The sequence below is a fragment of the Strongylocentrotus purpuratus genome, unplaced genomic scaffold, assembly GCF_000002235.5.
Source record: "Strongylocentrotus purpuratus isolate Spur 01 unplaced genomic scaffold, Spur_5.0 spur5_scaffold_5, whole genome shotgun sequence".
NCBI classification, from domain to species: domain Eukaryota; kingdom Metazoa; phylum Echinodermata; class Echinoidea; order Camarodonta; family Strongylocentrotidae; genus Strongylocentrotus; species Strongylocentrotus purpuratus.
This window is the reverse complement of record NW_022145611.1, coordinates 43,723,520-43,749,824: the sequence shown is the minus strand read 5'-3', so window position 1 is coordinate 43,749,824 and position 26,305 is coordinate 43,723,520. Positions and strand designations below refer to the sequence as shown.

Genomic DNA, 26,305 nt, shown 5'->3' with positions numbered 1-26,305 from the left:
TATTTATCCATTTCAACCAAACACAAATATTAATTTCTAAGTCTTTAAACTCCAAAACTTATTATACAATAGTACAATGAACTACCAAAATGAATGAGTACATTGCAATATGGCCCTACAGTGAAGGAATCTATGATTTCACATTGAATGAACCCTTCCATTCAGGCAAGAATGCTGTAGAAATTACATGATCCCAGGTCAGGGCATTAGATTGGAAGGAAGGTCATGCTAAACTATGCTCATTATTACCATCAAGGATTTCTAATGACGTCAATGTTTTTCTCAAAGTCAACTCTTTAAAGACTTAATAGGTACTATAAGAAAGAAAAAATGCAAGATATTTCTAATGACTCATTCTACTAAAATTGATCTTTCAAGTATGAACGTAACATTCATCAAAGTCATGGACTTGATCACAAGGCCTGGTTTCCATGGGACAACATAAAACTGCCTTGGAAAAAAATAAGGGAACAGTGTAGCAAAATAAAACCCAATTTACAGGTATAGTGAATGGCAAGGTAAGAGGGGCGGGTTTACAATGTCATTTATGCAAGGGGCCTAATACATAAAGGACAGGAGTTTGGAATTCTCATCCAGAATGAAAATATAAGAAAGTGAGATAACTTACGGAATCACATCTCAAGATAAGTTCTTGTGTTCCTTCTGGTGATACTGAGAGTAGTTTGATACAGAACTTCTCAGCTGCTATGCTCACATCAGGAGAAGCTTCACAACCTATCAACAAACAAACAGACAAAAGAAATGTTGTCAAACCTCTTGACTACCTACTCACTTCTCTACTACCCATAGGCTTAATACAAAGACCATCTAATGATCCCATTAGCAACATTTGGTTTAAAGAGGAATGACTCATCAATTTCTATGTCGTGTAGCTGTATAACATAAATATAAACATAAATGAACACATATTTTTCTCAAACATTCTTTATGGCTTTCTTCTCCTCTTTCCTTTATATGGAGTATTACATATGACTTTAATGAAAAACAACTCATGTGGAATTCTTTTTTTTTAAAACATATTTGGAAAATTGACTTTGAAGACTCTATGAAATTAATTGTGGCAAGTAAGATGTGTTTCTTTTAATCACCCAACACATCTATCCCATTACATATTGGGTCATGAAAAATAGAAGATTTGATACCTGATTAAGGAATAGCATGGGCTAAATGTACAGGAAACTTTTAAGGATAATTTCCTACATATTTCCAACTTGTCAATTGCTATTACTCCTTTTCGGAAAAAGCCTTGTTATTTCATACTTCTCTTCCTTCATATCATATTCATGAACCCGTCTCCTTCAATATCATAACTCACTTCAGAACTTTGGCATCCTTAAGCTCTTATTAACTTCATATCCCCTTCATCTATACCTGTCCTGTCTTGTCTTTCATTACATCTACCTCACACATGAATTGTCAATTTCATTGTCCATAAGAGCTCCAATCTAAATCCTCTTATTTCTAACTGACTGGAAGCAATGAACACGAAGCTATGGGAGCACGAGCTATGTCTTACTCAACTACTCATCAAGACAGGTGCGAGGCAGAAGGCCCCAAACACAGTTTGGGGTAAATTTTTATCTTTTTTTCATAGTTTTGTATTGAAAGGAGAAACATTGGTAGAGAGAAGTAATATCAGACTATTGTGTGACATGTACTTGTAGCTAGTACTACGATAGAAACTTGAAAACAATATTTTCTTAAAATGTCCACTCAGTCACTCTGCATCCAGTCATGTCCTACTGCTATGCACATGACATGCTTTATTCCTCTAAATGAGTGGGTAGTTGATGAGCTAGCTTCTCAATCTAAATGTCTGGGCTTGTTAGCGCATTTCAAGCAGCAAAAGTGTACGACCCCCTAGGAGGAGTCAAACATGGGAATGTCAAAATGATTGGCTCCCTATGGAGTACAATGTTTGAAAATAGACCTGTCCAGGCCACAGCCCACCCGTTCATAGGGAGAGCAAAGAGATGTGGGTCTGTATGGTATTATTATCATCATGCTGCTCTCTCAAAAGGCATCTATGTTCATGCAAATGTGTGTGTGATGCTATGCACTATTTACCCTCACATACTTTTCCAGAAATCTTAAATGAACAACCAATGAAAATAGTTGGAATGTGCACACAAATTGTATTTCATATTATCAATTTGCATATTATAAGACACTGTTAAGTGCTCTTATTCTTTAGTATCAACTGTAAAAGTACATTTACAGTTTTTCTAAGCTCTACTTATACCAAAATACTTTGATTAGCTGTAACAGGTTAGGCCCAACTGACACTTACTAACCAAAATGTTCTCTTCTTGTATCATCATATGAAATGTATTGCTATTGATAAATTTATAAAAACAAATCAAATCAATCAAATCTCTCTCTCTCTCTCTCTCTCTCTCTCTCTCTCTCTCTCTCTACCCCCCCCCCCCTCTCTCCCTCTTTTACATTATCTCTCTCTATACATATATCCCTTTACACACTTAAATACCAGTACCACTTTCTCTTTCTCCCCATATCTCCTGTACTTTAATCTTTAATATTCAACCCATTTTACATCTGTGTTTTTATCTTATTGACAACACTCGTCTCTTTTTCTTTATTTTATTGCTCCAACTTTAATTGTGTTCTTTTTTTTATATAATCTATTCTTACATGGGCTACAACATTTTTTGGTATGCCTAGCAAACTATTTTTTAAATTGTAGAATGCAATATTATTTACACCTCAACATATATTTTGTTACCTATATCTTTATGTGATACTTCACTGTTTTATGCCATTTTAAAACTTTTTTTATACTATCAGATTTTATGTTATATTTATACAATGCTTTTTATGATGGTTTGCAAAATAAATATGAAATGAATGAAGTGAAATGCATTTATATCTCAGTCAAACTGATTTCAGATAGACCAATTTGACAAACTAAATGCCATTTGCCTTCAAACATCATGTTTCTTCAGTGTATCGTTGGTCTCATATCAGTCTATTCAATATGACTGGGGAATAACACTTTTCTGCTTCTCAGCTGATGATTTATAGAAGGTGATTGGAAAGTACAAGCTAAATTACATGACAGATGGTTACTACCCCTATCTATAATAGATTGCATGCGAGCGAGCTAGCTAGTCTTTGCTCCAGACTGACTGACTGACTGACTCACCTTTGAGATTGATTCTCTGGATAGCTTGTCCATTACTCTCTTCTTCATTCTTATAAGATGACAGGTGCAGGTCACGGAACACAAACCACGCCTTCTTATAACCCTTCAATGTGAACTTCTTGGGCCTAATCAAGTAAAGTAAAGTATACACAATATGTGATTAACACAGAGATGCTTTAAAAATTACAGACTGGAGGAACGTATGAAATTCTATCTTCATCACTTAATATTTGAAATATATTACACTGGACGTATGTCAATAGGAAATGGTATAAAGTGGATATATCTACTAATATTACACAGTGCTCAGTAAGACGACCATCACAAGCAGGGATTATTTTACACCAAACATTTCCCTCCCAGGTCGCAGCGCATTTGTACAAAACACAGAGGAATGCAGGGGACCATCAAAACACAGGGTTCATATTATGATTGAACATAGAGGCATCCTTCCTTCCTCTCTCCCACATGTCTGATGTAGCTAGCCCACTCTGTATCTGAGAAACACATTAGTGTCTGCTAGCTAGGACTCGCATTGATTCACAGGCAAATCATTCAGTTGACATTCCAAAATGAAAGATTCTTATCCTCCTACAGCATTCTACACTACTGAATCATGCTCTCTCTCCCTACCTCTATAGGCCTGTCTTCATCATCTCGAGTTTGCCAAATAGCCCGCTATTTCTGATTTGGGAAATAATCCTGAAGTTACAAATCGCGCCTTCATCAGCTCGAAATTCGACCTTGAAACTTGAAACTCAAGCTCGAGAAATTATCTCGAGATATTTTCTCAGCATTCGCGCATAGTGCAAGTCTTCGGGCTGGTGAAGACGCACAGACAAATACCCGGTAGTTGGATATTTTGCAAACTAGCCCAAGATATCTTGGGATGATTATCTTGACCAAATATCCCGCTAATTGCAACTTTAGGCTGATGAAGACACAAATTAACTGGATAATTTGCGATCGGGATAGTTCAAATAGCGGGATATTTGACAATCTCAAGCTGATGAAGACAGGCCTTATGGGAACAACTGCTTTTCTTCTTGACTCAGGCATATACTCAACTTCTTCTTATAAACATCATACTACCTATTCAAACAAAATCTATTCTACCTATGACCTCTGAAGAATTCTGGGCCCTGTCTTTAGAAGAGTTACGATTGATCCAAATCAATCACAAGTCCTCCAATCAATCACAAGTTTGCAGTCTCCTATGTCTTATGTACATAGTTGCGATGGATATCAATCACAAATAAGTTGAGATTTTAAATCAACTGTTTGTAAGACAGCCCAAGGCTTAACAAATTATTAGTCTGAATATTGTTTTCTTTCATGAATCCATTTTGTACAATCAAGTTTCTGACATGATAGTAGCACAATGAAAGTACTTTTGTGAACAGACATTTTTAATTTTTTTAAATCAATATTGACAATATAGGTACTTGAACTTGGCAATGTTGAAACAATGTCTGAATTTGGTACTTTCTTTATTCATCAATTTTCTAACTTTCTTGCTGTTCAAGTGGATAGAACAAGAAAGTTAGAAAATTGATGAATAAAGAAAGTACCAAATTGTGGATATGACAAAATCATAGTTATTGCACCACATTTCCACAATCAAATATTAATACAAAATTGATACAAGAGAAACAGATATTGTGGAATTCTCAAGGGCACACTTTACATGCAGTCAGACAAGACCTGTTTGAATCAAATCATTGAAAGCAAGCAATTACAAGCAGCAACCACACACTGAAATGCTGCTGGTATCCCCCTGATATATTTCATAAAGATTATAAAGGAACCAACATAAACTGATGACAAGGTCGATTACAATTTTTCACAAATATTCCTAGGTATATTGTGTGTATCTATTCGAGAGAGCACATCTGTTGCAACAAAACAGTTAACCACACACAGGAGTTAAAAGAGTAGTATGACAGACAGAAGGGAAGCTAATACTAGAGGCAACCTTTGATGACATACCTTCTATTTAGATTTGATCTCTATGCTATGCACACTAGGTGTAATACTATCAGCTCTCTCCCTACACAAACCCAGCTGTCACCTATAACTATAAACCTCTATTAATAGGACCTCTCAGCCCAGCTCACTCACTGAAGGATATAACATATGTCTCAGAGAAGAAAGATCTTACTATCATACAAGCTTTGCAAGGCTAAGGATGAGTCATAGTGCATAGGAATCAAGGGAATCATACTTTCTGCTTTTTAGAAAGAAAATATTATATCCATTTGTAGAGTTTGCTATGAAAACTATAATGTATTGCTTGGTTTAATTCAATTCATTCATGCTATGTACATCCTGAAGATATATTTCATGAAGAAAACAAACACATTTTATGAGGGGGTGAGCTAGGTTTGAATAATAATAATGATTTAAAAATTAAAAAAACAGTGCTTACCATCAAAGTCTCTAGGCGCTATAACAACAACATACAATGATAAACAATGACATATTAAACAAAACAAAAAATTACAAAGAAAACTACCTATCACAATACATATGAAATTAGAGAATACTTACTTCAGATACCTCAATACTCCTGAAAGTTCTGGTACTGAAGTGATGTCCGTCTAGAAAGATAGAAAGAATTACAAAATATTTCACAAAGGATATTCAAAATTAAAGATTACAGCAAGAGAGCAAATATTTAAAAACATTTCTAAAGTATGCTAAGGTAGAGCTTAACTACTGAATCACATATGAAAGAATGCTCTATATTTATGGATCAAAGTGAAAAAATCCTGATCAAATATATAAGATGGATGTAAGACATCATTTTTATCCATATTTTGAATATTACTCGTTTAAAATATATGAAATATATCCTATTTGCTTTAATGCAAATTTCTAATGAACAAAACCTTTTTTTATCATGGTAAACTGTAAATTACATGAATGTAAAAGGAGAAAAAAGTGGAAGAAAAATAATATTCTATGTTAATTAAGGAACATAAATTTGCAATAACATTCAAATTTGACTGACTGCTATCATGAAACCAATAACCAACATCAATATCACATTATATTTGAAACATATCCCATGAGATCAGATCTTCTATGGTGTTGTTTTGATTGATATAATTGACTTGGGGGAGGAGGGGTAGCTCTCTCTCTCTCTCTCTCTCTCTGCAGTATCATTTTCCATATCTCATTCACACAGAGCCGACAGAGGCTTGCCTGCGTGGTAGTCGAGCGCTACAGTCAACAGAGATTTTGTTTGTATTGAAATTCATCATGCATCTCTATGCATGCCCCATTTAACAGAAAATGGACCGCCACCATTAAGCTTTAATCCAATCAACAATGAAGGTGATTAAAGCCAACATGATGGATAGAAAGATAGAAATCTCATACTCTAAAACCTATTATCATTATATTATATATCAACCGCCATACAATGGATAAGCACCATGGACCATAATACTGTATCAATGATCGTGACTTCTTTGTACAAAAAGAGTAAAGCTTTGGTATTCCTCTACCTTTATTCAGCAATCATGCTACTTTATAAATAGATTTGCAAACACATATTTTTTTACTCGCAAACTGCATTCTATTCATAAATATTATATTTGTTTTCATCTACTTACAAATCAAAACACCAATTCAAGTACAATACTATCACAGATCTAGACCAAACACTTCATACAAATTTGCTTGTTGTCATAACAATCTACCACAACAACAGTAAAGATTCAAGTCAGATATAAAAGAGAATGAATTATTTCTAAAAAATTGTGGTAGAAAATACCCAAGAGCCTTTTTAGAAGTCCACATATGATATCCTCCACAGGATTTCTCTGAACATATATAACAACTTAAAGGGTAAGTCCACTCCAAAAAATAATTTGCTTTTAATAAATGCAGAAAAACAGGAGAAACAGAGCCAGAAAAAAAAATGAGTAAAATTGGATGACAAATATGAATTTTATTTAACGTATGAAAAACTTTTTTTAATTGGTTTGTCTGATTGTTCTGCTTCTATTTAAAGTAAGTTATTTTTGGTGTGGACTTGCCCTTTAAGTTCAAACTTTGAACTACTTATTTTTACAATTTTGTTGGAGATGATGAACATGCAAGACTACTTATATTTTCCTTCATAAAAATAAAAACAAAAAACATGTTCTATGTCAGATTACAAATACTAAATGAAACTTCCCTTTCAAGAATTAATTTTACAGGATTTGATATAAATTTAATTATTCTATCACAAATATTTTCTTACAATAGAAGATTTATTTTTCAATATTGGAAAATGTAAAAGCAAATACAGCTTCTTAAGAAATATGTGTGCAGACTTCAGATGAACAAAAAGATTTGACATTGCAGAATTGAGATCCTTGACTAAAGCCATCATTGAATGAAAACTGAAACAAAATAATTATAGCTCCTCATAAATCAATGTGATTAGCTATCAATAATGATTATGCCTACATTTGTCAGAATGAAGTATATAAGTGCTTGCCAGTGACAATAACTTATAGGAACTTAGAAAATACTGACGACTAGCTTCAACAATCAATAGTTGATGAAAGTCCCATCTAAAACTTCATATCATGATTACAAACATTGCAAGCCAAAATCTGACCTCCCCTCTAACTCTAAGGCTTATTGTCTGAATGTGTCAATGTTCATTGAAAGCTCATTGAAATGTAGTTGTGCATGATATTAACAACTTCCTTTCTTCCTGATAACAAACAATGTGATTCACTGAACAGTCCTTCTCTCAAATGGCTTCTGACCTCTAAATAGTACATGGTTAGAGAATCTTGACAGGATAAAGAAAGGCTGAAATCGCCCTCATGAAAACATTTATCACACAGTCTATTGTGAAAAATGATTCTCAAAGTCATCAACTCTAATGCGGTCCATTAAATGACCTTATATTATCTACAAAATGAACATCTGTTGAAGTAATGATGTAACATCATGCATTTATCATTTCAATATTTATTAAAATTGTTAGGGGCTTTGTTGTTTTTAGTTGAATTCCTTCCAAGATTATTTTTTTCATAAATTATTTTGTATTTGGACTGACAAGACCATATGTTTTAGAATACAAAGAAACCCTCAACAAATGCTTTAATACGTTTAACAGCCTTACAAAATCCAAGGGCAGGCCTCAAATACAGGTACCGACCGACCGAGCGGTATGTCAGTGACAAGGCACTGCTTCCTGTGACAGGGCAAGACCTTTCAAAGGAAAGCAGTATAATTGGAATACGGATGAAGAGTGGATGTCATTACCTAAATGCTTGTGCAATAACCTTGAAGCTTACCTTAAAGACTGATAATTGGTCAAGGATTGGATTTAAGTGTATCTTTATCCATGAGATGGGGAATAATTCTCTTATTAGATTAGATTTGTCAAGGTTCCTAAGCCATAAATGTACTGGACAGAGTGGGGAAGGGGTAAGGGGATGCAACAATGTGATACAGCTTCACTACCAACCAATGACAAAATACCCTGCACTAAAGGTGACCCCCCCCCCCCCCATGTAAAACAAGAGCTATTGTACATGGAAAAGGGTCCCCAAAAAGCAGAATTTTAACACATAACCAACTTGTGCACCTCCAGCAAACATGTAAACAACTTGTAACCCTCAAGGAACATCTTCCTAATCCAAGTCACCTAAAAAAAAAATAATACAGATACCTACAAAGGGTGATTATTTTGATAAAGATGCTTTGACAGTTCAACCTTCCATATGTAAAGATCTAAAGCTCTGGAGTGCGGAGACTCTTCTATATTTATACATCATTACATGTAGATCTAAAGCTCGTAAGTTGGGAGACCCTTCCATGTTTCAATATCTAAAGCTACAAAGTGTGTTGATACTTACATGTCCTGGAGATACAGTCTGTCCCTCTAATGAGACTTGAAGATTTGTAAGAGCTTTATCAATGTCATCCTGACCATCTGACGGACCATCTACTTCCTGCTGAGGCTTCTGGGATTGCATGCTAACTTGTAACTAGAATGGCAATAAAAGACAGACAGACAAAGAGGGAGAGAGAGAGAGAGAGAGAGAGAGAGAGAGAGAGAAAGACAGAGAGAAAGAGACAGAGAGAGAGAGAGAAGATGATAAGAGAAATGTGATTAAAAAACATGCTAAAGGTGAATTCTTACATTAATAAATTGTTGAACTCCAAACCTGCCATTTTCCTTGAACTTGGCAAATTATACTGATGACGTGGATGTTACCAAGGACATTTGAATGTTGTTTGTGACAAGAAAAACATTCATGGCATAGCCACCTGTCCATAATAAAAGAAAAAAGTATAGGTCTTCCATTGTTCATTGCATACATGATCACTTATGCCAAGCATATGACCTACCAACATATTTTTTTTTTTTTTTTTTTTTTTTTTTTTTTAGGGGGGGGGGGGGGTGGGGGAGGAGTTCATTTTGTGGAAAATCATCCCACTCTGTGATAAACATGATAATACAAGTAGTACCTTAATTGTTACTCTGAATTATTGAAATTATACTAGGAAAGAGATTTGATGTCATGATCAAGTTTAATAGTCAAATTCAAGGAATTAAACTGATGTTCTCTACAGTACTATGTCCTTTCTCAGTCTCAGCAAGAAACATGATGCATCAAAGTACAAGTCCCAAGTAAGGTTTAGTCATAGCAACTAAACATTTTTAAGGACAGAAGAGTACATTTTCCATTCCCTTCTTTCCTCCATGTTCACATCTTCACTGCAGGTGAAGTTCCTGAACCTAAAAGCCCTTTTCATACATGTAATCTGCTTACCTAAGGAACACAATGCGTTCTTAATTGGCACTGAGACAACACCACTTTACAACCACCCTTACTGTTCCCCAAGAATAGCTTTTGTTGGACAAAAATAGCGCTCAAGGATGATGATACAATTCTGGAGAGGAAATAACCCCTCAAAGCTAGTACACACTTTAAAGAGAGTCATCAGGCACCTTGTCAATGCATTAGGAAGGTTAACATACATTGTTTGTATATTTTCTATTTCAGCATTATTCGAAATCAAAGATAATTTGTGGTAAAAATACAGAATGCATCATACATTCAAAAGCTGTAATTCTAATTCAATTCAAATCTCTTTGTATTTCTCATAAACTCATATATAATCAAAAGAAATCTAAGAAAACATCCAGCAAAATTTCCATTTTTCATTGAATATATGTTAGAAAACAAGGAAAGGTTTAATGGATTTTGATACTTGGACCTTTAAGTTCAATGTTTCACTTTGCTGTTACCCTACCCTGGCCTTGGTTGTATAATGTGCAATCTCAGAGGAAGGTGTGAAGTTAGATGCTATTTCCCAGCCCACACTCATACATAACATATGCAATCAGCCTTCATAATGAGAGTACTTGTCAGGTTTCACAATATCTGTCTAGGCTTCTACCACCTTCATTAACATTTAAGGAGTTTCATATTGTCCATGGGCTCACACACACAAACTGTGGTATTTAACAGAGTGTGTACTAAATGAAGAAGAGTTAAGATTAAATAATCTCTTTATCATCCATATAGGCTAATCATTGCTTCTGTTACTTTCTGCCATTCATATCAATCAAATTGGACAAGGCTACAAATACACTGTTCAAGTGAATGCATGGTTCATGGTTCTGAGTACTGCCATGACACAAATGTCCTTTGGCAAAACATTAGATCTACTTTTGCCACATCGGCTCAGGTGAGGTAAATGGGTACCTGGCAGGAATTAATTCATTGAAATGCTAGAGGCAGAGCGCCATTAATGGCAGCCTTGCTAAAGGGGGGGGGGTGGGAGTAATAATTGGGGAGCGCCAGGAGTGTCAAGTTTGACAGACATGAGTGCTATATTATTTTATCGATTTTGTATTGCTTTTCTCCAATATCTTTTTCCCTAGCTCCTGAAAAGTTACAAAGTATGTGGGAAAATTTTGAACTTAAAATTTCTTTCTTTTGTTTAACGTAATGCAACTGCATTCCATATATTCCTTTTTGTAGGACATGTTTGCAATTCTGTCATGGAAATATGGCATGTTAGTTTAGAATTCAAATTGACATGACTTACAAATTGAAAATATTCAATTTCTAGATTATTTTTTTGCAGCTACTCAGGAAGAACAGTCATAGTTCATTGCGGCCAAAACAAATTAGTTCAACTGTGAACCAACTAAAGTATTTTACATCATAAAAGCCAAAACCCTTCAATAAAAATTAAAGAAAGGGAAAAGTGCAATGAGTAGAGGGGGCAAATTTACAGCGGACTAAAGGGAAATCTTGTTTTCTGACAGTTGGTCAAAAGAGCTGCCGTTTGTAACGCCCAAGACCACAAATAATATTGGAACAATCGTTTCTCCCGCACTATGACAGGAGTGACATGAAGTTGACCCGCACCCAATTCCCATGGAATGTATTTCTTTAGATGAAGACATTTGATCTTGGTAGTGGGGCAGTCAAGGTGTTTCACAAGAAACGTAAATCACTCACAATTAGGAGGTCATGACCCTCTTCAATAGATCTACTCCAGGACTTTCTATAAAACTTCTTTCTCCTTCTACTACTCTACCTAGCCTACCACAGCCACATGTCTGCTCATAAATTCCTTCTTCATACAAACATACAGGACAAGCAGAAAGAACTCCTTGGGACAAGCAAGCAAGCAGAAATAGAAGAACGTGCAATTACAGTGATGTGTCAAGTTATCATATTATCTGCTTGAAGCCAGAAGGGCATTATACTCATATACTATAACACACATGAGTAATGCCTTCCTGGCTCTGAACAGACAATATACATTGTGGGCCTGACTGATCTCCTTTAAATTAGCCATTCTTGAAAATTTAATCTAAAACTCTCTTATCTTGAAAATAATGATCTTTTGTATTATAACTAACATGAGAACATATATTGTACATTGTGACTGGCACCGTAGTAGGTCCACGGTGGCACTACCTGAATAACTGAAGGCCTAATCTTCTTTTCACTTGAATTTTTGTAGATTCTTTTTGAGAAGAGAATAGTATCATTTTCTTTTAGCCAACAAGATAGGGCAAGTTCAATGAACTACAGCAATATTACGGAGGCCTATGATGTTTTATATTTGGCAAGTAGGATTGTGTCTTTCAAACTTTAAACATCATCAATTCCAAAGGTTCTATGGTCCGTAACCAGCATAAACAAGACCTTTCAAAAAGGCAATTAAACAGTTGAAATAACCCTGTCTACATCCATCATCTTATGATAAAGACATTAGTATGTTTACCTGTAGAGCAGCAAACATCATCATTTCTTCATGTGTACATTCGACCTCTTCTCGAAGGATAGACCATTTAGCTTGTTCATAGATCTGGTTTATCCTCACTGAGTCTGCTCTCACATGTTTGATGTCAGAGCTACCAGGCTGAGGAAGATTGTAGAACACGTAGTACTTAAAGCGCAGCATCAGGGTATCATTCTCTCGCACATCTTGCTCCATCAATGATTTGTTAGAGTCAAGCCATCTGATAATTCAGAAAAAGAAACAGATATAACTTATGTTAATGATTGATACCATACACATTTTCCACCAAAAATATCATGACAAGAGAAAGATATAACATCTCATTCAATCAATTCAATTCAATTCTTTTTATATTCATCCAAATTCACAAGAATACCCGGAAATTTGTGATCAGTGAAAAGTGTAGCTGCTTCAGATGAAATTATCAATACACCATTATACATTGAAGCAACTAAAATACAACAAATTGCATTGTAGTCAATAGAAAATTACTTCCATAATTAGTTTATTAGAAATATTTATCATTTGTATTACTTTTATAAAATGCCTAATGTCCCTTGCATGAAATTGCCTTGTTCAAATATGCCATAAACATGACTACACCTACCTATCGGTCATAAATTGATCAGCATAGCATAGTTCTTATCAAATGAATTACTGTAGCATCTTTGTCAAACATACTTGAACTTTGGACAGTGTTCACACAGCACTACCATTTCTACAGGTAAATGAGTAGAACATACTGTATGCAGTATTGTAGCAGTTTTATAGCACACTTTGCTGCATACAGGCTGTATGATGTGTGATATTATTCATAAAATATATGTCGCAACCTTAGTAGGCCGGTATACAAGAATGGGGGTCTTTTTCGGTTTAGATTCTACCAAAATATGACAATTCATAATGAGATTAATAAAGTCTTTAAAAAAATTAAAAGGTAAAGAACCAATTTACATTTTACACTACTAATTCAGTGGTAATACTGATTTTTACTGACTTGTGACTGTTCCTCTTCATGTCTTTGGTCACTTTTCATTTTCAGTATCAGAATTAATATTCCAATAGGCAATCTGAGTGCCAATATCATTTCATTTTTTATCAATATTCTATATCATGTAGCTACAATTGTAGCTGTGCAGCAAACATATTTCACCACAAGTTTGCAACGAACCGTTCGGTTGGGTCCATTCTCAACATAGTTAGAGGTATGCTTTCAAATGTGACCTTTGTATTAACTAGCCTTATCACATACCTCACATACCATTGACCAGTCCCTTCTCATTGACTCATTTCTGACCTATTTCCACATCACAGCTAGCTCCTGTCTCTGTCTCTTTCTCTTTCACTTGATGGCTAATTTACTGTACTATAATGGGGAGTTCACTTGCTTTGCATGAGAGATAAGGACCATATGGGAATCCCAATGATGCATTCATCAGACATGTTCCTCCATCTCTAATGTGTGCCTTCTCCTCACATCATCTTCATTCCATTCAAACTTAAAGGTACACGTATGACCGTACGGTATGTATGATAATGATATTTAACCAGTCATAGCCCATAGGGGTACTACACAGCAGAACAATCCATATCATTTGTCAATCATTTTTATTACTAATTTATTTTTTAAGACAATGACAAGTATAACTTTATATTTTCTATACCTGCTTCGCGTATAGGCCCTCATAATTTTTCTTCTTTCTAATATGATCCAGTTTCCCTCAAACTTTGGTGACAGTTGAAATAGCTAATGAGATATGTAGTTTTTGTAATGTATGCTTAAAAGTACAGAAGGTACCTACCATACAACTCAACCTTTCATTTAACTAAATGTTCATCTTTTTACAGAAGAAATATAATCTAGTCAAATCAGAATCCTATCAAAATCAAAAGCAACACAGTGATACGATTAGGACTTCAAAATAAGAATGTCTTTAATATGGCTTTCAAATATTAGACTTCTTGGTCGTGTACACCAAGCAGAAAGGCCCCCATACTACCGGGCTCTCTGATGCCAAACCATGTTGCAAAGAGAAATAGTTTTGTGGCCCCTCGGATAAAAATATGGAGACAGTGGCTGAATAATGTGATTTGTGGGTCTTCATCTCATTATCTGTTTGACTGCACTGAAACCTAATAACAATAGATTATTTTAGATCTACATAAGAGGCAAGGTTGTCTCCTGATTCAACTATTCTTTTGATCTAGAGCCCAACTCATTGACTTCTAAATCCAAACCATTCATACAAAACTTTTCAATTTCAGAATACCCGGTAGATGCAAAACCATTTTAGATGTAAAGCTGTGGTCATGATTGTCCCTGATTTTAATTTATTGTCTTTTGACCGTTTATAATTCAGTTACAATATTTAGGCTCATTTGAAAGCAAGACTATACGTATATGTCTGGATGGTGAAACATGATTCAGGTAGAGGCCTATCCATAGGTGATCTTTTCTTGAATACAGAGTATCCATCCAGCTGGAATGACCAGAGTCACAAAACACATCAGTTTGGGAGAGGAACAAGTAGATCAAAGGAAAAGATGACACATTGTCATATTATTCTCTTCTACATAAGTTTATCTCTATTTCTTTATACTATTCAAGATATAGTTAGATGCTGCTCGGAAGTGTCGGCTTGCAAGCCTGCTGTTTAAGATATAGTTAAAGATACAGAACACAATCTAACCCATTCTCCGCAAAAACAGCCTTCACAAATTGCATCTGGATGTAGAAATGAATAGCACACTTCAATTAAATCAAATCTTCAGAACAGCTGAAAAAGAGTCTAATATCTTGTCTCCTCAATATAAACAAACAGCTGTCTACCCTAGTCTAGCCAGCAGGCAAAGCACATGTTTGATGTCTCCATAAACAACCCATAAGTCAATAAAGAGATTGACAAATGAAATCATAAAAATATATCTTGGGGTTAAAAGGTGAAATCAATATCCATTCCACAAATCCTTGGTATTATATTCTAGTTTAAGTTCATAGTTCACCCTTATTGCATATATTGTATTCTACAGTTGTACAACACTTTTCCTGAAAGAGAAGATACATGTAGTTACAAAACACCATAAGTCATAAGAAGTCCATACTACCAAGAAGGGTGGGACGGACTATAGATCTCAGTTAGAATTTCCATGTTCAATGGATTTCTAGCATTTGGTTGAAACCCTCACAAGCAATCAGGTAAACACTTCAAAATAATGCTTGAACTTTTACATCGCCATGGTTTCACCTGCAGCCTCAAATCTTGCTATGACTGCAGATCTGTCTTCTAGAGGGTAACATGATACCTTGCACCCATCTTTAGACAAACCAGACTGTGTTATATGTAAATACAGTCTGTCTCAAAGCTCCAGCATGAGTGTACATTAATCGCAATGTAATATTTACACATCTCCTCTACACGACATGTTTTCATTTCTGTACCACGTGTGCTTTAATATGAACTGTACACAGACAAAACAATGTGCCTCACAAACAAGTCTTCATTATTTGGCATTATGAGTAAGAAATACTGTACAAAGTCCACTTGCCTTCATGATTATATTCCTTTCTTTTCAGAATCTATTCATGTCCCTATATATAGATACACATGATTCTCTGCGGTTTATGGTTTTTGACAAGAAACTCCAGAAACGAATGTGAAAGTAGAGTCCTAAATGATTGATAATCACATAGTACTGTTTGTTGATTTGTGATAATGTACATTTTTTGAGCAAAGAATTAAGCAAAGCTCTATATACATGTACCATACTACCATGTAGGCCCATCATGAAAGCTTGAATAGACTCTCTGTTCTTTCTTCTTCCTTAATTCTCTTGCTAGAATTCAAATTGTTATCTGATTTCTACTAACTTGTTCTATCTTCATGAAATCTCAGCCTAACATACACTTGCAGTTTTTAATCTTAAGACTTTATATATGCATCCCCTCTTGAACCCCTAGTTATTCATCATCTTTTAGAGCTAGAAGCTTTCCATCATCACCTGACTACCACCAATATCTCCTTAGATCTTTGTTGCACACTTACTCCAGGCTACATCATTAAAGACACCTCCTAGCTTGTGATGGAGTCATATTTATATTTCCCAGAAATCATAATACCTATTGTTAATTTCCCGTCTACCATTACCACATGGCTAGGGGGCAAACGTCAAAAGTGGAAGGGGTGTCTGAAATAATCAATTTGATGTTTATACTTTTGTTAAAGGTTACAAAAAGGATGAAGAGTAAAGGTTTGTAAATGGAATAAGGAGGAAACAATATTGTCAGGCCAGAAAGAATTCTTTGAATCAGTTTTCTTGATTCAAAATTGTAAAGCTACTGATATAATATGAAGGACATACATTCTGGTTTGAGACCATCTTGTAACACCCCATGTATGACCTACACATGGGACTAAGATGGGACATACGAAGACTGTGTAGATAATATTATACTAACCTGATTACAAATTATAGAGAACGAAACGTCCCATGTTGGGCAATGATGACTACTACACCTGCACACGCTAGAGAACATCCATGAGGTTCTAATCTAATTAATACATCCATGCTCTCATACTCAAAGTCACTTATACCCTTTTCACATCTATTTTTCTTAACCCCGGACTATCCTTAACCCCATACTATCCTTAACCCCATACTATTTTTTTTGCTGTTCACATCTATTTTCTTAACCCCGGACTATGTGCTTAGCCGGGGTTAAGAAATTTCACGCGATTCACACTACGTTCGCCTTAGCCCCGGACTATTCGATAGCTCATGAATATTAATGCTTTTGCTACCGCGCATGCGCCTTTCGACTAAATGAAGGGGAAAAACCCGCGCGCTAAATTCAATATAAATATAAATTCAACTCTTTGCTTGTGGTAAAAAGACCAACAATATACAGTACGGTACGTAATAATTTTAGCTCGCTCGTGTTGTGTTATCCAGCCTTGCGCAAAGCGTTTTCCCTTTATTATTTTACCGATACAAATCAATTACCCATTTTTCATCCAATTCACTTGATAAATTTACCTACGTAAATATGACTGATAATGATAAATGCAATAAAAAATTATGAGCTACATGTTCTTTCACTATTTTTTTAAATCAATTTTATAATAAAGATTTTTTCATAATGACCTCTGCCTCGTAAAAGACTAAACGTCAATACAGAGAGCATGCATGCGTAACGTGAACTGCATGCATAGCGCGCGATAAATGCAAATTCACGACCACACGACCACGCTGTCTGTGATTGGCTGTTGCTTAGCCCCGCTTCTCCTTAGCCCGGTTCGGATTCACACTACGCAGCTTAGCACCACAATTGCCCGGCTAACCCCGCAATTGCCCGGCTAACCCTGCTATTTTGCAGGGCCAGATAGTCCCGTACTATTTGTGGGGTTAGCCCACTTTGGCAAAACGTAATGTGAACAGAAAGCCGGCTAAAATTACCCCGGGTAATTGGTGGGGCTAAGGAAGGAATTGGTGGGGCTAAGAGCCCCCTTAGCCCCACCTATTTCCCGGGGTTAAGCAATATTTGGTAGATGTGAAAAGGGTATTACAGGCCTGGATGAATCCAGTCTACCAACCCACGCAGGAACAAGATATCATTCTCCAACCCGGCCTAGAAGCCAAATACCCTGGGACAACCAACATCTTTCATAATATTTAATAACATTACAGAGAGAGAGAGAGAGAGAGAGAGAGAGAGAGAGAGAGAGAAAATAACTAATTTAGATATTACACCTGAGGTAAAACAAAGTTTCATATTAAATTACGACTGCAATGAATCCATTTACTTCCCAAGGTAGTAATATTCTTGGTTAAGTCAATGCAGCTTCATTTCTATTCCAGCCTTACAAACATTGTGCACATGATCAGCCGAGAGGTAGAAATCATTCGTTTGACATTCAGTTAATGTCCATCAAGCTAAAAAGATGATATGTAATATAAATCAATGTCTATGACTGAAACACTGATTGCTCAACTGAATTTTTTTTTTTAAAGTAAATTCATTTCAACGTTTTAACACTGTGGAGTCACCTGCCCCATTCTTTTCATGCAAATTCTTTAAACTAAAGTTTAGATGACATAAAAAGGTGCAATGGGTGATTCTTACGAAAAATCTGTTGAAACCCTTTTGACCTATTGATATATTCTCTGAGGGCCTATTGCTGTATGGAAAGGGATTTGCTCACAGTGTTGTTTTGGACCTACATAGTACTTGTCCATCTCTTATACTATTTCTCTTCACACTTCATTCTTGATGGAGCCTACCAAAAATAGATCACTCATGATCCTTGCTATCAATATCAATCAAAGCAGCTTCGTTTCCTGAGGGTTCTTATTGAGACAGTGATGAGACTTCAAGCATTACTGGGTCAGTGTGTGTGGTGATGGGTCCCTTCATTAAAATGACAGGCATGCTGGCTCCAAACTGGACAAAATATTGACAAAATATGACAAGGAAAGTGGAGAATGTACGAACTCGCATGAAATGTGAAGTGAAGGGAATAAGAACATGAGCAAATAAAGCGTGATACATCATGCCAATTATCCTGATGTAGGATAGAAACTGAGAGCTTCAAATACTCAACTTCCTGGAATGATGGTTTATAATAAACAGTTCTTAGAATGTCAAGTGAAGTTGATGGATCCTGATGTATTTGTTGGCCCCTCCTAAGTAAAACTTGAGTACTATACACCCATCTATATATAGGGATGTTTCTTTCGCTACCAATGATTTTTAAAAATCAGGATATCATATCAGGAAATAATACTTTCGTAGTAGATTGATAATCATACTGCCTATTTATAGTTTATTTCTTTTTCAATAAACAATGGACTGTCCAAACATATTATATCCTTATATGGGAAGAGTAAATGAAAAAGTTCAAGTTTTCTAACTTTTAAAAAAAAATTGTATCTTTAAGACCTTATACATTATGTATAAGCTGGAGTCCATAATTGCAGTTTAACTGCAGAAATTTTACTTTAATTAATTTTATCAATATTATGAGAATATGGTCAAGTTCTAGTATAATAGGAATACAGGGGGGGGGGGCAGAAGGACGTTTGTTTCTTTGAACAAAACTCCCTTTAATCACACCATGAGTGTGAGTACCAAACCTATCTTTCTAGCTACCAATCTACATGTCTCCATCCATCCTCCCCCGCACATCAGCCTACATGTATTCATCAGCGTTAGAGCAGTCACATAGTTGTGCTGTTGAAGTTGTGAGAGTGGGGGAGATGATGATAGAGCTACATGATGGAATGACAAGAATCCTGGACAAGAATCCTGGACATGAGATAGTTAATAAGCATCCCAGTAGTCATGATAAAACACCCAGGCAGCTAGCTAGCCCCATAATTATCTCTATCAATGTCTTCTTCTACAACACAGTAGCAAGGGTATGTCAGGGACACCCTGGATCAAGTTTGTATGTTTTCATATCGAGTGTTGTGATGATAATAACACATCTCTCATCTTCCAGTCTGTCAATATCTTGGAGACTGGTAAATACAAAACATTCCTGTCTTTCACAGCAGTTATTGTCACTAACTGAGAAGTAACAGTACCCTCCAGTATTTTTCATCAACACCCAAACTAGCTAATCGCATAAATTCAATGCAATAGGATATTTTGTAAATTACTATATGTAAATGCTATGTACAGACCTGAACAATATGTTATCTTTGTATCATCAGGTTAATCCACAATACCTCAAGTTTGACAGTAATTAGAAACATCACACGAAAAAGAAAGAAAAAACAATCATGAAGGCTTCCTACAGTGTACTTACAGACTTCTTATTAATTTCTACTTTGAACAAGCTGAAATTGTGTATGGACATCTGAGCTTCTAGCTAACTGGCCTTAACAAATTTAATAAAATTTGCCTTGAACTTAATTTGTATGCAAATTGTGTGTGTACAGACCTCCTAATGATAAACAGCTCATTCATTAAAAGCTGGTCATACTAACAGACTATATGGACATGTGCAATTACATAAGATGGTTTAATTGGTTTTGTGAACAAGCAGAGATTGCATTAGATGAGAGCACTAAAAGCTGGTTTCGTAGGTTTCTTCATACGAGTGTCAAAGATAATTGGTAATGGATCTCGGCCTATTGTGTCAAGAAAGATTATGGGGAGGAGGCCCCTGTATGAATAATGAGCTTAGTTGAAGTACATCATGCAAATGAATCCATAACATCTCTACACTGAAAGTATAGAAATTACTTTCTTTCTTCTCCTTTTTTTTAATAAATACAGGCACAACTTGTGTCTTTGTCTCCAACTTCTTCTTCTCCTTCTCCTTCCCCTGCCTTAACAAGTACATTATGTCAATGTTTAATGTAACAATTAACAACACTTTAAAAACAAAAATTATTTCATACATGTAGGAAATCTTCACAACTGTTTGTTTCCTTCTTCTCATGCTTCTTGTTCAAGCATACTATGTCAATGTTTTATGTATTATTTTTTACTCACTTCACTTCATCTTCTCCATCTGTCTTCCGCCATAACTCTTGAAGTATTTCATGGGTTTATTTCAAGCTTGTATGAGAATGGATTTGAACCACGAGGGAGCAAATAAAAACCTCTTCTTCATTTCAAGTGGATAATTAATGGTCTGCTTCCCTAAGAGGTAGCATGTTGATCATTAACCAACTAAACTGACAGACTCAATTGTTATTACATGCAGGCCTGCCTGGATTACAACTGACACTATCATTAATTAACATACTTTTTACCTTTCCTTTTCCTTAAGATGCATGGATTAACCTCTTGAGATTGGTTTAGAAATGACATTATATACTCCTTTATATACCTCATTTTAAGATTCTTTACTAATCCTGTCTTCTGATTGGTTGAAAATGCAGTCATGTTCTTAACCATGCCCGCTAATTGAAATTCATAGTCATTTTTCCCGGCTCTACCGGTTTATATCCATTTTTCATAGCACTTTTTCCATGGCTATGAAACGTGACGTCATTTTGCTGCGATCCCCATTTTGGTTTACGTGTTACCGTATAAGTTTCTTTTGTGCGATGACCGATGCGCAATACCGTTAACGGTGTTTGAGTGCAATTCGATTTTGGTCGCTGCATTCAGGCGACGAATCTACCAATCCACGCAGCACAGACGACCGATCGCCATTTTGTGTACACAAGTTATTGTTGGTGTTAATATTCATGACTTCAAAGAGATGGAAACCTAAATGGGTGAGTCAACATTTTCCTTTTTTTCGGTATATAAAATATATATTGACTGCTTTTAATATTCGAGGCATAGTTGTTTCTATAGGGTCTCGGGAAACTCACAACCTGCTATGACCCCGCGGCGCAAGCGCCTTGGGGTCATAGCAGGTTGTGAGTTTCCCTTGACCCTATAGAAACCACTATGCCTCTCAAAGCAGTCAATATATCCTTAATATGAACACCTAAAATGTACATCTACATGTAACCAATGCACAATTCTGTCTTATCTGAAAAAAATATGTTTCTGCTCTTCCTTTCCTGCTTATTCCCTTTCTTTTCAATTCTCTTTGTTTTTTTCTTTGGGCGTATTATAGGAGCCTATCCTATTTTCACTCTCTCGATTTGACACATGTTGAAATTGAAACTATTCCTCAGCTCCATTTAGAGGCATTATATCATAAATTGTGGTCAAATAGTGAAATATATCCCTGTAATTACTCTTGAGAGGGGCGGGTGTTGTAATCACTGCTTTTGAACCACAATACTTCAACAGGATACGGCAATTCTGAGCAAGTATAAACTGATTTAATCGGTAGCACTATTTTCTAACATCAGCTTAAACAAAGTAAGATCAGTTGTTTGTGTTGATGCCTCAAAATATTGTTTTCAACATGAAAAAGAAGACCTATACAGGTACATGTATTGCTCCTAATATATCCATCGTTTGCTTTAAAGAGAATGCCATAAATTTGTAACTAACAAAGAGTCACTACAGCACTTTAAATAGGTTATTAATTTATGTTTTCGAAATACTTCCTTTCAATATTTGTTAATTATTTTGGGTAAATATGAACAATGACAATGCAAGCCACAATGTAAATGAAACAGTAATTACATCTAATTTTGTGCAATTTAGTTGTTTTCATATATGACCTACATGTATTTGGTCAGTTATTTGTATCAATACAATGGTGCGATGTATTGACTGAAGTTCTCTCTACAGCACACTAGGTAATTGAAGAACACAAACAGATCAAATTTCATACAAGCAATATTACAACGGAGTTGTATGCATGCCTACAATGCAAGGTCATGATAGCATAAACAGTATTCTTAACCACAAAGGGAAAAACAATGTCTCATTTGGGCGCCAACTCGAAATAAATGTATTCTTCTTACTACATGTTTTGTGTACATTCAGTTAAGGTCTATTTACTGTACACACTGTCACTGATAGATTTAAGAATAGCATTTTCAACCCCATTACTTCAAGCAACAGAATGAAACTCAATCTCAGATATGATATATAATGTTTGTAATCAAATACGTAGGCCTACATGTAGAAAACACTTTCTAATTCATTTGGGACCCGAGGCATTTTGCATAAAAAGTAACCCCACAAACCCTAACATAAGTTTACATTTCTGATTGCTTAAAAACCAAGTTGCACAACTCTTCATGCCAAAGGCACGTTCATTTCAAACACGAATTACCTCATTTTGTTTTGATGATTCTTATATATCTCAAAATCCTTTTAAGATATTGTCCCCATTAGTCTAAATGATTACAAAGCATATAAGCCTATTGGAGAAACTGTTTGTATAATCCCCTGCATTCATTGACTGTGGGGTGTTTGGAAAACGAAGACCGAAGAACAAAGACTGGGGACCATGTGCGCGCACGTACGTGCGTCGAGGAGACAATCCCCGGTTTTCTGTCTTCGTTTTCCAAAATACCCCAGGGTGTTTTGGAAAACGAAGACAGAAGACCGGGGACCCATGTACTATGTGTGTTCGGCGTTGATAATAATTACAATACTACTGAAACACTGTCAGAATGATAAAAACGATGATGAAAACAACAACAACAATGATAATAATAATAATAATATAATAATAATAATGATAGTAACAATATTAATAATAATAATAATAGTAATGATAATACATAACAATAATGATAAAAGATGATGGTAATAATAATAAAAATAATAACATTAATAATATTAGCATAACAACTTATGCAATTAAAGGAAAACCAACAAAATAAATAACCTTTACAGACAAGTGGCTGCTACAGACTAGTTCTTAACACCTAATCTATATCCATGGGAACTAATTTTTGGTGCAGGAAGGTGTCTACTAAAGAGAGATGGCCGCTAATTAAGACAGAGATGACTGTATTTTCATCATTTATAATCGCATATGTGCGCCCGGCCAAATCGAGGAGAGAGAGGAAGAGACGATCCCCGGTCTTCGATCTTCGTTTTCCAAAATACCCTGGGGTGTTTTGGAAAACGAAGACTGAAGACCGGGGACCCATGTATTATGTGTGTTCAGCGTTGATAATAATTGCAATACTACTGAAACACTGTCAGAATTATAAAAACGATGATGACAAAAACAACAACAACAATGATAATAATAATAATAGTATAATAACATTAATAATAATAATAATAATAATAATAATAATAATAATAATAATAATAATAATAATATTAATGATAATACATAATAATGATAAAAGATGATGATAATAATGATAAAAATAATAACATTAATAATAAGCATAATAGGCCTATGCAAAGAAAAAACTACAGAGAAAAAGTGTATATAATGGCTACCCAGGGGAAACAAAAAATGGCCTTTATAGACAGGTGGCCCTTGTTACTTTTGTAAATAGTAGGGTACCAAAAATAGAGATGAGATGAGTCTGTAAAACAGGAGGAGACCTGTAATGGTTAACCTCGTGACACGGACTGCCTTTTAATAAATATAAAACATAATTGAATATTCGTATGCAAACAAACAAAGTCACATAATCTAAACACAAACACAATACTATAGTTATAGTTCCTAACCTACTCATATATAGGTTAACCTCCCAAACTTAGCCATTAGATGAAATAGCAAACCTGGCTGCGGCCAGATCAAGAAGAAAGGAGAAGTGACGATCCCCGGTCTTCGATCTTCGTTTTCCAAATTACCCCAGGGTGTTTTGGAAAACGAAGACCGAAGACCGGGGACCCTGTATACTATGCGTGTTCGTAATAATTACAATAATACTGGAAAACTGTCAGAATGATGAAAATGATGATGACAAAACAACAACAACACTGATAATAATAATAATAGTAATAATAGGCCTAATAATAACAATAATAATAATAATAATAATAATAATAATGATAATATAATAATGGTTATGATAATAATGATAACAATATTAATAATAAGCATAAGAACTTATGCAATGAAGATGACAGTAAAAAAATTCTACAATGGCTAGCCAAGAAAAAACGTGAACTAAAATGACTTTGATAGACAGGTGGCTGCTACAGACAGGTTCTTAAACACCTAATTTATATCCATGGGAACCAATTTTTAGTGGCCACTATAGATAGGTCTCTACTAGTCTAAAGAGAGCTAAGACAGGTTTGGCTGTATTTTCATCATTAATAGTCGCATATATGTGCACCAGGCCAAATCGAGGAGAGAGAGGAAGAGACGATCCCCGGTCTTCGATCTTTGTTTTCCAAAATACCCCAGGGTGTTTTGGAAAACGAAGATCGAAGACCGGGGATCTTACAACTAAGGTTGTAGTTTACTACCGGTACTCACAAATTGCATTTGCCTTCATCATGTATTTCCAGCCCGGAGTCGGGGTCTCAGATTTGGCTTGGAAGGGGGTGTGCCGCTCAAGCCTCGGAACCCTACCCATTTCTGAGGGTCATTTGGGGGGATTTTACTCGAAATAAAGGCCCATTTTCCACAACTTTCGGGTGGTTGCATAGCAACCACCCGAACATTTTTGAAATTTTGAAGAAAAAAACAGACCCATTTTTAGGGATTTTTTTGGTTAAAAATGGGTCCAATAGAGTGGCACACCCCCGTATGTCTTAATATGTGAGACCCCCCTCCCACTGGATTTCAATATTCCAACTACCTATAATCGTATACTTCCAGACCCACTTTCTTAATCAGTTTAAGATATTAATATTTCTTGTTTAATCATTCTAATATAACTCCAGTTATCACTACTGTGTCAAGAATGTTAAACAAATTAATTGTATTGTGCATTACGTTCCAATGTGATCACATCCTTCCTCTCTTCACACATGACTGCACACAACCAGCAATAAGTAATATCAATCACTTGCCTTGTAAAATGTAATAATGAACTCTTTTATTGCTTTGTTATGACTGCTAAATTAGACACACAACAACACTGTATATAAACAAGATAATAACTCAGGTCGGTTGTTCTTTCTCTGATCAACAAGAAATAATTTGCAAAAGTTGTTATGCTTATTATTAATTTTATCATTTTTATCATCATCTTTTATCATCATTATTATGTATTATCATTACTATTATTATTATTATCATTGTTGTTGCCGAACACACATAATACATGGGTCCCCGGTCTTCAGTCTTCGTTTTCCAAAACACCCTGGGGTATTTTGGAAAACGAAGATCGAAGACCGGGGATCGTCCCTTCCTCTCTCTCCTCGATTTGGCCGGGCGCACATATGCGATTATTAATGATGAAAATACAGCCAAACCTGTATTAATTAGCGGCCATCTCTCTTTAGTAGACACCTTCCTATCAGTGGCC

The 26,305-nt window shown here is 35.4% G+C and overlaps 1 protein-coding gene across 2 annotated transcripts in view; it reads right to left on the bottom strand.

Annotated features, from left to right (window-relative positions):
- The window catches only part of LOC579736 (fermitin family homolog 2), a 61,608-nt gene that overhangs the window by 6,452 nt on the left and 28,851 nt on the right, over positions 1-26,305 (bottom strand). For both annotated transcript variants that reach the window (XM_779834.5, XM_011666551.2), the window contains exons 5-9: positions 12,458-12,695; positions 9,058-9,189; positions 5,735-5,784; positions 3,185-3,309; positions 629-735 (exon numbers count right to left, since the gene is read on the bottom strand). In XM_779834.5, coding sequence (XP_784927.2) covers positions 629-735; positions 3,185-3,309; positions 5,735-5,784; positions 9,058-9,189; positions 12,458-12,695 — 652 coding nt within the window. The remainder of the gene's footprint in view (positions 1-628; positions 736-3,184; positions 3,310-5,734; positions 5,785-9,057; positions 9,190-12,457; positions 12,696-26,305) is intronic.